Source organism: Ovis aries, chromosome 23 (assembly GCF_016772045.2).
Source record: "Ovis aries strain OAR_USU_Benz2616 breed Rambouillet chromosome 23, ARS-UI_Ramb_v3.0, whole genome shotgun sequence".
NCBI classification, from domain to species: Eukaryota; Metazoa; Chordata; class Mammalia; order Artiodactyla; family Bovidae; genus Ovis; species Ovis aries.
In genome coordinates this window covers 41,117,749-41,130,287 of record NC_056076.1, presented here as the reverse complement: position 1 = coordinate 41,130,287, position 12,539 = coordinate 41,117,749, and the positions used below count along the sequence as shown (strand labels likewise).

The 12,539-nt window shown below is 43.2% G+C and overlaps 1 protein-coding gene across 12 annotated transcripts in view; it reads right to left on the bottom strand.

Annotated features, from left to right (window-relative positions):
- The window catches only part of PTPRM (protein tyrosine phosphatase receptor type M), a 656,058-nt gene that overhangs the window by 361,052 nt on the left and 282,467 nt on the right, over window positions 1–12,539 (bottom strand). For 8 of the 12 annotated variants that reach the window (XM_042239325.2, XM_042239328.2, XM_042239326.2 and 5 more), the window contains exon 6: window positions 1,271–1,445. In XM_042239325.2, the coding sequence (XP_042095259.1) occupies window positions 1,271–1,445 (175 nt within the window). Of the gene's footprint in view, window positions 1–1,270; window positions 1,446–3,187; window positions 3,425–12,539 lie in introns of those variants that run through there. The other 4 variants (XM_060405467.1, XM_060405468.1, XM_060405469.1 and 1 more) reach the window with 1 other exon arrangement.

Genomic DNA, 12,539 nt, shown 5'->3' with positions numbered 1-12,539 from the left:
ATTCAGCTGTGCATTCTCAGAGGAGGACCACTAATAGACCACAGCAGAGACAGTAAGAGCCACCTCACTCCCATCATGGACTGAACAGGGGTGAGCTGCCCACTAGGTATTTTTAGTGCCATTCACCTATTCGTTGCATCTGATCTTCCTGATAGCCCTTGAGGATCAGTCACGTTATTCTTCTTTTCCAATTGGCTGCACCAGGTCTTAGTTCTGTGGCATGTGGGATCTTGTTCCCCAACTGGGGATCGAACCCAGATCCCTCCCTGGGAGCTTGGGGTCTTAGCCACTGGACCCACTGGGGGAGTCCTGGGTCAAACACATTGTAAAGTCTATTTTAAACCTGAGGAAAGAGAAGCATCCAGATCCACACCCATGCAGCTAGCACTGGGGATTGAACCCCGAAGTCTGTAGAACTGCCTGCATAGAGAAATTTGCTGACAAAAGGAATAGTCCCTCCAAAAGAAACCAATTTAACATTCCTCATTTAACAAATGCAGGGGAAAAAAATTTAAAAGTAGGCATCATTCTGTTCCGCTAGGAAGAAGCATCAATGGCTTGCCACAAGTTGTATAAAAATGCCTCATGGTATATCTAAAAGTCCAAATTATTCTGTCTGGGACCAAAAACTGCCTTAGCAGTTCAGTACTATAAACTCCGAAGTCCGTGCACACACAAAAAACATCAAACTAGCTAAAGGAAATTTATATCTCCCCCTTTTATTTAACTCATCTCCCACCTTCCTGACTATAATGACTTAATTCTTCAGTCACACAAAATACAGTAATAGACCCTAACGGCAGCATTATGAATGCTAACTCACTGTTATCAATGTGGTCTGTGTGATATGACGGAGCATTTCTATACTGACACTGCCTCATTTTATTAACCACCCTGCTATCGTAAACACCCTGGCTGGGGGAATATTTGCATTTTAAGTGATTTTCTATCAGTACAAAAAATTTCATTCCTTAAAAAAAAAAATTTATAGGCTGTAATCTCTGTATACAGAGTTGGTAGAAAACTTGCCAAGAGCACATTCACTGCTTTGTATGCAACTGAACCACATAAATAAAATACATTTTTCAAAAATATTGCTCACGTGCAAAATCTGTACTTAAAATGCAATCCATCAATAGAGCTTGTCACCAAACCACTGTTCAGAAACAGAGGACCGTGAGTCTGAGCTTTCAACAAATCATGAGCTCATAACTGTCCCACATGCCTGTTTTAATAGACTATATGGGGGTATAAAAATAACATTATATACCTTTAACTACCAACTCTGCATAGTTGGATATGCCAACTCCCCCGTCGGTGCGAATCATGCAGCGGTATTTTCCAGCATCTCGTTTGGTTGTGTTCACGACGTTAAATGATGCTATGAATCGCCGGGAACTAGTCACCTTTATTTCCTTCAGAGGTGCATCCTGGACATCGATGCCCTGTGTTGTGGGGGTGGAGAGGACAAAAAGAAACAATATCAGCTGTCTTCCGGAAACATACTCCTGAAGGCACAGAGTTCAGTGTTACTTACACCCAGATCCCGGTCCCTTGTTAATTACCCGTGGGCAGTTGCAGGAAAACAGCTGCCCAGAAACCAAAATTCTGCCTTGATCAACACTTACAGAATTTGACAGATGCAAAATTAAGTGCGAAGAAATGTCTTTGGTTTTGTCCCTCTAAGATATTCACTACGTTATTCTAGTGCAATTGGAGGGGAGAAAGAAGCACATGGGAAAACCCTTTATTTTTGTTCCCAAACTATCAACACTTAGTCTTTTTATAATACATAATCATATTATACTTGGCTAGAAAAAAATTAATTCACACACTACACTATGACTGACCTCATTTTATATACGAACCAATAAATAGCTTATCAAGAACTACATTAAAAACATAAGTAGGTAGTAGCATAGCTCCTATGGAAAGGGTCTGAAGGACTGGATTCAGCTTTACAATTTTCTTCCTGGAGCTACAAAAAGCATGCGGAAGTTGGTGCCTAGTATCACCTAACACTGAAATGCGAGGGGAGAAGTTCCTTTCCACATTCCACAGCCAGGACCACGCAAACCAGGTTCCATCTCTGGAGCAGAGCTGTCTTATTCCATGCCCGAGACAGTAAATAAGTCCTTACTTATGCACACTTAGAAATTCGTTCTATGCTTCCCATAGTTTAAAGCCTCAAAAATGACTATAGAGTTCAGTCCTATATATTTTTAGTACAGTTATCAGGAAAGCGGCTCTCTTTACCATGCTATTTGCACATATTAAGGAGAAAACAACCAGCAAAGACCTTAAGGTAAATGCGTTTTGTCTGACTATTCACCCAGCAACCATGTTGGGGCCCACCCTTGCGCTGTCACTATATTAAGACACTAAGCTCACCACGGTGGACAACAGAAAAGTGACCACAGTGCACATAGCGTCTCAGTTGCTGGGAAGTGTAGGCTTGAAATGCACACGTGCTCACCAGTGATGGCCCGTCAGGCGCTGGCAGAAATCATGATGGAGTTGTCTTTAGATATGGTGGCCGGTTTGAGGAACTGCTCTTAGAGCTGAGATCTGAAGGGTGAGCAGGAGCTCCCAGGCTAAGGGGAGGGTGGGAGAGAAGGAAGTGTCCCAGGCCGAAGAGAGAACAGGATGCCTGGGATGTTAGAAAGAGCGTAAAGCTTTGGAGGATGCCAAGGCAGCCAGAGGAACTGGGGAGGTAGACAAGCGCCTGTGCATTCCAGGACTCACAGGCTGCATGAAAATGTCTGTGTTTATAGGTGTGAGTATGCCAGGCTACCAATAATAAAACTCCTCTGTAGAGCTCAGTGATTTATATAAGCAAAGTCTTCTAATAGCTTTCTCTGTGATATTTTGTGAGTTTGGGAATTAGACTGACCAGGACTCCACATGGAACTTCAGAGTGATTTACCCTTCTGGGCCCCCCTCTCCTCATCTGTAAGAGATGCTACAACTGTCAGGGAGTTGTGGGAATTTAAGACGCAGGCCTAATGACTGGTTCCCGCCCAGATTCTGGACCAGCTGAGGGATGAGCTCAAGAAAACAGGTGGACAGGCTGTCAAAACACTGCCTTTATTACCAATGAGCCTGGCCCTGCAGACTATGCAGAATACAGCTGATGTGCAGTAAACATGGGCTTGCTAGAACTGAGCACAGAACGGAACAGACTCACCCGCCCAGCCACAGGCAGCACTAGAAAGCCACAAGGCCTCCCTATGTCGGGAGCTGCTGGCAAACACCCAGGATGGAGGAAGGGCTGCTGGGGGGAGCGAGTTCCCAAAGGAGGGCCTGGACCATGCGTGCTCCCGGCCTCCTGCCCAGCAGTTCCACGTGGACAGAGAAAAGGCACCAGGGTGCTGCGCCAGTACAGTTCCTGCCACAGCAGAGGAAACATCAGGGCTGGGGAACTACAGTTCCTACCATCTTTAGAACTAGCAATCCAGACAGCCTTGTTGATAGCTTAAAAAGTCACAGATCTGAATATGACGTTAAATATACACCTTACATATATTACGTGTCTTTTTTTGGAAAATGAAACCCCTTCAATCTGGTCTGACAAAGGGCACCGAACAGTTAAACAAAACAAAGCAACGTCAATCGAGCATTATTCATGAATTCAACAGGAGAGAGTATTTCTTTTCGTATTCCACACATTCAGTCTCCCATCCTCTCCCCACCAAAATTTAAAAAAACCTGAATTCTACCTTTAGGAGTAACCTTAGACCACCTACTCTATAAAATTGTCTTTTTCAAATTGAAAATAAAGCCAACCTTGTTTTTTTAAAAACACACACACACACACACACACACACACACACAACTGAGCCCAGAAGAAAGGCAGACTTCACATCTATAATTTGTTTTGTTTATTAAAAACAAGGACAACATCCAAAGGGCTATCTATTAATATTTTTTTCTTTCCTTACTTGCCACATGAATCTTGTAAAGATTATACTTCTATGGCAATCTTGTAATATTTACCTAATGGAATAAGCCTGTCTCGAACATTTATTGAAAAGAATTCTAAAGGATGCCCTTATGCAATCCTCACGAGTACTCAAGGCTGCATGAAAGGCAGCCAAGGTTAAGGAAACCTCCGTGTTGGATGCATACACATGTTGGGAGGAGTGTTACTTCATGCCTGTGGTCTTCATGTCACTAATTCATCCTTTAAACAGCTTGAAACTGACAGCTCTACCCAACTCCAGTGAGTCACAGGAACCCTAAGGAATGGGCCCTGTTTTTTTTTTTTTTTTAATCCCACGTAATCACAGGGCTTCACAGGTGGTGCAGTGGTAAAGAATCTGCCTGCCAACGCCAGAGATGTGGAGACAGGAGACTAGGGTTTCACCCCTGGGTCAGGAAGATCCCCCAGAGAAGGAAATGGCAACTCCGTCCAGTATTCTTGCTTGGAGAATTCTCTTTATAGCTTCCCTCACTTTTTTTTTTTCCCCTGTTGAGGTTGAATTGCACCCCTCAACACACACATTCATATGTTGAAACCATAACCTCCAGCACCTCAGCATGAGGCTACTTCTGGAAGCAGGGCCTTTAAAGAAGTAAAGCAAAAGTGTTAGTCACTCAGTGGTGTCAAACTCCTTGCAACCCGGTGGACTGTAGCCAGCCAGGCTCCTCTGTCCATGGAATTCTCCAAGCAAGAACATTGGAGTGGGTTGCCATTCCCTTCTCCAGGGGACTTTCCCGACCCAGGGATCGAACCCGGGTCTCTTGCACTGCAGGGAGACTCTTTACCATGTCTGCCACCAGGGAAACCCCATTCCTGAGTGTGGGCTCTGCCATTCCAGCCTCATTACCTGCCACTCCAGGAGCATTTGTGTTCCAGCAGAGTGGAATCAGAAGGTTCTTTTCAATAAATGTTCTTCTGAGACAGGCTTATTCCTTTAGGAAAATATTATAAGATGACCATAGAAGTAACATCTTTACAAGATTCATGCGCACAGAAGAACTGTACAGAACACATCTTCAGGACCCAGATAATCACGATGGTGTGATCACTCACCTAGAGCCAGACATCCTGGAGTGTGAAGTCAAGTGGGCCTTGGGAAGCATCACTATGGACAAAGCTAGTGGAAGTGATGGAATTCCAGTTGAGCTATTTCAAATCCTGAAACATGCTGTGAAAGTGCTGCACTCAATATGTCAGCAAATTTAGAAAACTCAGCAGTGGCCACAGGACTGGAAAAGGTCAGTTTTCATTCCAATCCCAAAGAAAGACAATGCCAAAGAATGCTCAAACTACCACACAATTGCACTCATCTCACATGCTAGTAAAGTAATGCTTAAAATTCTCCAAGCCAGGCTTTAGCAATATGCTAACCATGAACTTCCAGATATTCAAGCTGGTTTTAGAAAAGGCAGAGGAACCAGAGATCAAATTGCCAACATCTGCTGGATCATGGAAAAAGCAAGAGAGTTCCAGAAAAACATCTAGTTCTACTTTGTTGACTATGCCGAAGCCTTTGACTGTGTGGATCACAATAAACTGTGGAAAATTCTGAAAGAGATGTGAACACCAGACCACCTGACCTGCCTCTTGAGAAACCTATATGCAGGTCAGGATGCAACAGTTAGAACTGGACATGGAACAGCAAACTGGTTTCAAATAGGAAAAGGAGTACATCAAGGCTGTATATTGTCACCCTGCTTATTTAACTTATATGCAGAGTTCATCATGAGAAACGCTGGGCTGGAAGAAGCACAAGCTGGAATCAAGATTGCCAGGAGAAATATCAATAGCCTCAGATATGCAGATGACACCACCCTTATGGCAGAAAGTGAAGAAGAACTAAAAAGCCTCGATGAGAGTGAAAGAGGAGAGTGAAAGAGTTGGCTTAAAGTTCAACATTCAGAAAACGGAGATCATGGCATCTGGTCCCATCACTTCATGGCAAATAGATAGGGAAACAGTGGAAAAAGCGGCTGAGTTTATTTTTCTGGGCTCCAAAATCACTGCGGATGGTGATTGTAGCCATGAAATTAAAAGACGCTTACTCCTTGGAAGGAAAGTTTTGACCGACCTAGTCAGCATATTAAAAAGCAGAGACATTATTTTGCCAACAAAGGTCCCTCTAGTCAACTCGATGGCAACCCACTCCAGTACTCTTGCCTGGAAAATCCCATGGATGGAGGAGCCTGGTAGGCTGCAGTCCAGGGGGTCGGGAAGAGTCGGACACAACTGAGCAACTTCACTTTCACTTTTCACTTTCATGCACTGGAGAAGGAAATGGCAACCGACTCCAGTGTTCTTGCCTGGAGAATCCCAGGGACAGGGGAGCCTGGTGGGCTGCCGTCTATGGGGTCGCACAGAGTTGAGCACGACTAAAGCGACTTAGCAGCAGCAGCAGCAGTCAAGACTATGGTTTTTCCAGTGGTCATGTATGGATGTGAGAGTTGGACTATAAAGAAAGCTGAGTGCTGAAGAATTGATGCTTTTGAACTGTGGTGTTGGAGAAGATTCTCGAGAGTCCATTGGACTGCAAGGAGATCCAACCAGTCCATCCTAAAGGAGATGAGTCCGGGGTGTTCATTGGAAGGACTGATGTTGAAGCTGAAACTCCAATACTTTGGCCACCTCATGTGAAGAGCTGACTCATCTGAAAAGACCCTGATGCTGGGAAAGATTGAGGGCAGGAGGAGAAGGGGAAAAAAGAGGATGAGAAGGTTGGATGGCATCACCGATTCGATGGAGATGAGTTTGGGAGGACTCCGGGAGTTGGTGATGGACAAGGAGGCCTGGCATGCTGCGGTTCATGGGGTCTCAAAAAGTCGGACACGACTGAGTGACTGAGCTGAACTGAACTGAGAGCGGAATCAACTACCATCTCCCACAGTTCTAGCTGACTTTTACAAAGCTGTGCGCACTCACTGTCTCCGTTTGTCCTCCTTCGCTGCCTAAGAAAGTCCTGCGTGTCCCCCATCCTGGCCTCAAGTCATGCCTTCTAGACAGCAGACCCTCAGTCTCTTTTCCAGTGAGGCTCCTTTTCCTGGTTTCCTGTGTCAGGCAATATTTTGTAATAATCTTATAAGGGAAAGAAATCAAAAATATCTAATTCCCAGGTCACTCAGTGGTAAAGAATCTGCATGCAATGCAGGAGACACAGGCGATTTCGGTTTGATCCCTGGGTTGGGAAGATCCCCTGGAGGAGGAAATGGCAACCCACTGCAGTATTCGTGCCTGGAGAATCCCCATAGACAGAGGAGCTTGGTGGGCTACAGTCCACGGGGTGGCAAAGAGTCAGACACAGCTGAGCACACACACACAATCCAACATAAGGGAAAAGAATCTAAAGAAGAATGGAGATACATATATACACACATATGCATATATATGTATGTATATCAGAATCACTTTGCTGAACACCTGAATCCAACACAACACTGTAAACTAACTGTACTTCAATGACAACAAAAAGAAGCAATCGATGGCTGGGTTCATGAAGAGGAAGGAGACAGCGTCCTCAGAGCACTGGGGCTCTGGCGAGGAGACAGCACACCCATCACTCTGATAGTGCCAGATCCCATTTCCTGGGTCCTTAGGAAAGGAAGAGGACAGCGTTCACAGCCCTTGGCAAGCACCAGACAGAAGAACCTGTGACACCTCCATGGATCAGAGGAAGTAACATGGGATAAATGCCAGGAGAGCGGGGCCAACTAGAAACCTGTGCACGAGCAGAGGCTGTGGGTGCTTGTCAGCGTGGATGTGGGAGGGTGTTTCTGGAGCCTTGGCTCAAGGTTATTTCCTTGACTCCTCCAACATGCCTGTTAACGCTTTTGATGGCATAACAGATACATCTGTCAAATGTATAGGTGACCAATAACTGGCACATGAATGGATACACTGGGATAAAAGCAAAGACTGCCTACCTCCCTGCTACTCGACTTCAGGCCCCACAAAGGCAGGGATCTTTCTCCAGGTTTTTTGCTGCTGCATCTATCACACAAGAACCATGCCCACTGCATCCCAGGAGGCTTTAGCGGTAATACTGAAAGGGGTTTAGGCATTGAACGGGCAACTGAACAAATTGATTTTTAAGATGTTTTTGGTCCCCAGATACATTTCCTCAGGTCAGAATTCAACAGGAAAGCCAGGGAACTGAGGCTGGCCTATTTTCTCTGATGCAGGGCAGTGACAAAAGGTCACAAGGGCCCGTCCCCGTCTGCCTCTCCATGACAGGGAGGGCCAGACAGGACAATGTGCTCAGAAACTCAGGTACCCTGAGCATCTAAGAAACCATGGGGAGACTTCGTTATTCCAGCAAAACAAAACGATGAAAATGTCCGCTGGGAAGAGACAGAACCTTTGTCAGGCAGTTTTCTCTCAGTTTTCAGAGAGTTAGAAAAAGGCAACCCTGCAAGGGACTGGAGAGCTGGTTCTTAATAGCATCACAGCAGGACAAGGAAGCATCAACAAGGATGGGACCGTGATATTTTTTAGAATATGAGTTCCTGTAAGAGAGCCTCAGCATCCTTCTGACAAAACCCCCAACTCCAGACAGAGCAGGGCACCAGGTGTCCAGGTGTTAAAGCAACCTCTGACCCATCTTTTGTCAACCTAATGAGACAAGCATAACGGCCAAGTCTGCGAGGAATTGATCTTAGTCGGTTAAATACAGCTTTTTAATAAAAGCAAGAGTATCTTCAAACAGGCATGCATTTCAATTTGAGCAAGCCAGAGAAAAAGTCCTGATAGTTATTTAAATTAGACTTCCAACCTTCCTTCTGCAGTGGGCTAACTCTAGGACTTCTAAATGAGCAGTAATTTGCCAGCAAAAAAAAGACGCATATTAAGTCTTTCAGAAAGAGTTTTGCAATAACCAGAGCAATGATTGAAAGAAATTGAGGTCTGAGCATTTAGCCACCTTTAGAGCAAATTAATCCTATTTAGGAGCTGGTCTGAGTGTAGGAGCTAAGCATATACAGGGGAGCCAGAGGCGGCTCCTCAGCCATTCAGGTGGAGATTAAACCACACTTTCATTTCTTTAATAGGGAAAATAATCCACATATTCCACTATCAAATACATCCATCTGTAAGATACTTATTGAAATCCTTACCACTGGGGTCACTAATAGTATCTGCAGGGCCAGGAATAATTTTTTTTTAAACATTTCCTGTAATCTAAATCTTAATTGACTATCTCAACAAATCTACGTTCTGGAGGCCACGTATTTTAAAATTTTAATACATAATAACTAATCAAAGTGCTGACCTTTGATTTCTAGACCATACCCAAACCAGCACAAATATCTATCAATGAGGAATGGTTCAACTGGAAGTCTTACTCCCATTGTCATAGACTATGAACACGTATTGACAAATGTTCTTTAATCGGCTAATGGGATACAGATAAAGTGAAAGTCACTCAGTCATGTCTGACTCTGTGACCCCATGGACTATACAGTCTAGGGAATTCTCCAGGCCAGAATATTGGAGTGGGTAGCTTTTCCCTTCTCCAGGATATCTTCCCAATCCAGGGATTGAACCCAGGTGTCCTGCATGGCAGGTAGATTCTTTACCAGCTGAGCCACAAGGAAAGCCCAAGAATACTGGAGTGGGTAGCCTATCCCTTCTCCAGGGGATCTTCCCAACTCAGGAATCAAACCAGGGTCTCCTGCATTACAGGCAGATTCTTTACAAATTGAGTTATGAAGGAAGCCCACAGACAGCCAAAATAACATATTATTCAAACATATAATAGTCTTCCATGCATATTCGAGTAAAAAAGTTCGATTATGAAAATTTAGAACTTCATTCTAATATTTAGACACAGTTCAATATATATTTGTAATATGTGAATAATATTATTTAATAATATATAATAATGCAGTGACTAGATATACCAAAAAGAAAGAAATACCAATGAAATTAGAAGTTCTTTAGTCTTAAAAATCTGTCAATGAGGCTAATCTAGCCACACCAAACTAAGTAATCTGACAGTGCCTGACATTTCCTGTTGGGTTAAAGCTTTGAGGTTGCCAGGGTAGAACATGACCTTGTTACTTCTAAACTGTAATAACAGCACTTGACCATGAGGAAGATGGCAGAACCTACCTATCCACGATCTAAAAGGCAAGGTTAGTTAGTCATAAACAAGGCTGACAAAGGACATTACTTTTCCCCCAATCAATATGCCTTAAAACATACAAAGACTGCCAGGCTCCTCTGTCCATAGAATTCTCCAGGCAAGAAAACTTGAGTGGGTAGCCATTCCCTTCTCCAGGGGAACTTCTTGACCAGGGATCAAACCCAGGTTTCCTGCATTGCAAGCAGATTCCTTACCATCTGAGACACCAGGGAAGCCCTAAAACATACAAGTCTTTCTGAAAAAAAAAAATTGAAAAGATAAAGAAGGTGCGAGATAAGGGTTAAAAGCCCCATAGTTCTGAATCTGAATTTGAATTGTCACACTGAATTAGAATTGTCACTCTGTCTTGATCTCAAGACAGACATGCTTTAATCTTAAATGTATATGTGCACACACATACAGACACACACAGACACACACACACACACACACACACACACACACACACACACATATATATATATATATACCAGCTCCTTCCAATGGGAAGATCCACAAACAGTAATGAGTAGTAATAAGCACCTCTGTCCTCAGATTGTAATTTCTTCTTTTTTTTTTTTTTCAGATTGTAATTTCTAATTACCAGTTCCCCTGAGAAAGAACCAGGGCTTCCTGACAAAATGGCTAACTCTAGATTATCAGTATGGAAAATACAAGCCTGAAACACACAGTCACACCCAAAAGCAAGAAAGCCATGGAGATGGCCCAGTTCAAGGGACTCCCACTCTGAGTAAGCCCCACTGTTTAGGGATGGAAGATCTGAGCAGCGATAAGGATAATAAGTGCAATGGATTGAAACTCATCAAATGTGTTTAACTCTACAAGTTGATGATGACAGATGATGACGTCGATGACAACAACAGCAGTAACCCCTTTGGTCACTTTCAGGTGATGATAGTGAACTGCCTCACTATTTTGACAATTTGCCAAAAAAGACAAAAACATCAAGTGTTTATACCACCTTCCATATATGATTTATACACCAGGACGCCTAAGCGGTTAATAACAGGAGAGCTTGTCTTTTTAGACGTATTCTAGTGACTAAACAAAGAAGGACTGAGAATGAGACTGTTTTGCAGCCCTGAATGAATCAATGACCCTAGGAATGAGCATCAATAACCGATAGCATCACAAAGGAGATATAATTGGCAAGACACACAACAGTCAGAATAACACACTAAATGATGCTACCAGAAGTCGACAGGCAAAACTCAAAACATGAGAGGCTGTGCAGGACAAACCCAGTCTCAACAACATCAACAACCACCACCACAAACAGAGGGAAATGAACAGAAATATTGAAGATAAAAAGGACTTAAGACACTCATCATGGGGGTTGGATGGATTGTGAGGTTGAGATTGACATATGTATATTTGTATACTACTATGTATAAAAGAGATAACTAATGAGAACCTACCACTTGTACATATATAAAGAAAACACACTCATCACCTAACTGCAAAGTGTGAACTTTACCACAATCACAAATCAAATAAAACTGCTAAAATAAATAGTTACTAGACAGCCAAGAAATATGAACCCTGACTGTTTTCACAGGGCATACATGGTGATTATCCTATTTTTGTAAGAGCTCTTATCTTTTTAGAGCAGCAGTTTGAGGCTAAGTCCATCCTGCAACTTGTTTTGTAAGGCTTGCAAGCTCAGAACGGTGTTTAAGTTTTTTAAAATGGCTGAAAAAAATCAAAAGAAGAATAGTATTTTGTGACAATGAAAATGACGTGAAAGACTTTTCACATGTTCATGTCTAAACCTGTCCAGAAACTAGCCACAATCATCAATTTCTGTGCTGTTCATGGATGCTTCCATAATATGATGGCAGAGAAGACCCTCTGGCTTGCAAAATTTACTACCTAGCCCTTCACAGAAAAAGTTTGCCAACTCCTGGTTTAGAGAAGCATTTACAAGTTATATAATATGATGACTGGGATCATCAGAGGGGAAGCAGTTGGGCACACGGGAAGAAAGTGGTCTCACATGCTGTTGGTTTTGAAGTCGATGTTGGGTACATCGAGTTTGTTATATCATCCTCTCTACCTCTGTGTTTATTTATGAGTTCTGTAATAAAAATAAAAATAGGAGCTTGAGATTAACACATACACATCAATACTTTGGCAACTCATTGGAAAAGACTCTGATGCTGGGAAAGATTGAGGGCAGGAGGAGAAGGGGGTGACAGAGGATGAGATGGTTGGATGGCATCACTTACTCAATGGACATGAGTTTGAGCAAACTCTGGGAGATAGCGAAGGACAGGGAAACCTGGCGTGCTGCAGTCCATGGGGTTTCAAAGAGTCAGACACGACTTAGCAACTGAACAACAAATATATAAACTAAATAACCAACAAGGACTTACTGTGTAGCACAGGGAACTATAGTCAGTATCTTTTAAAATAAAGTAA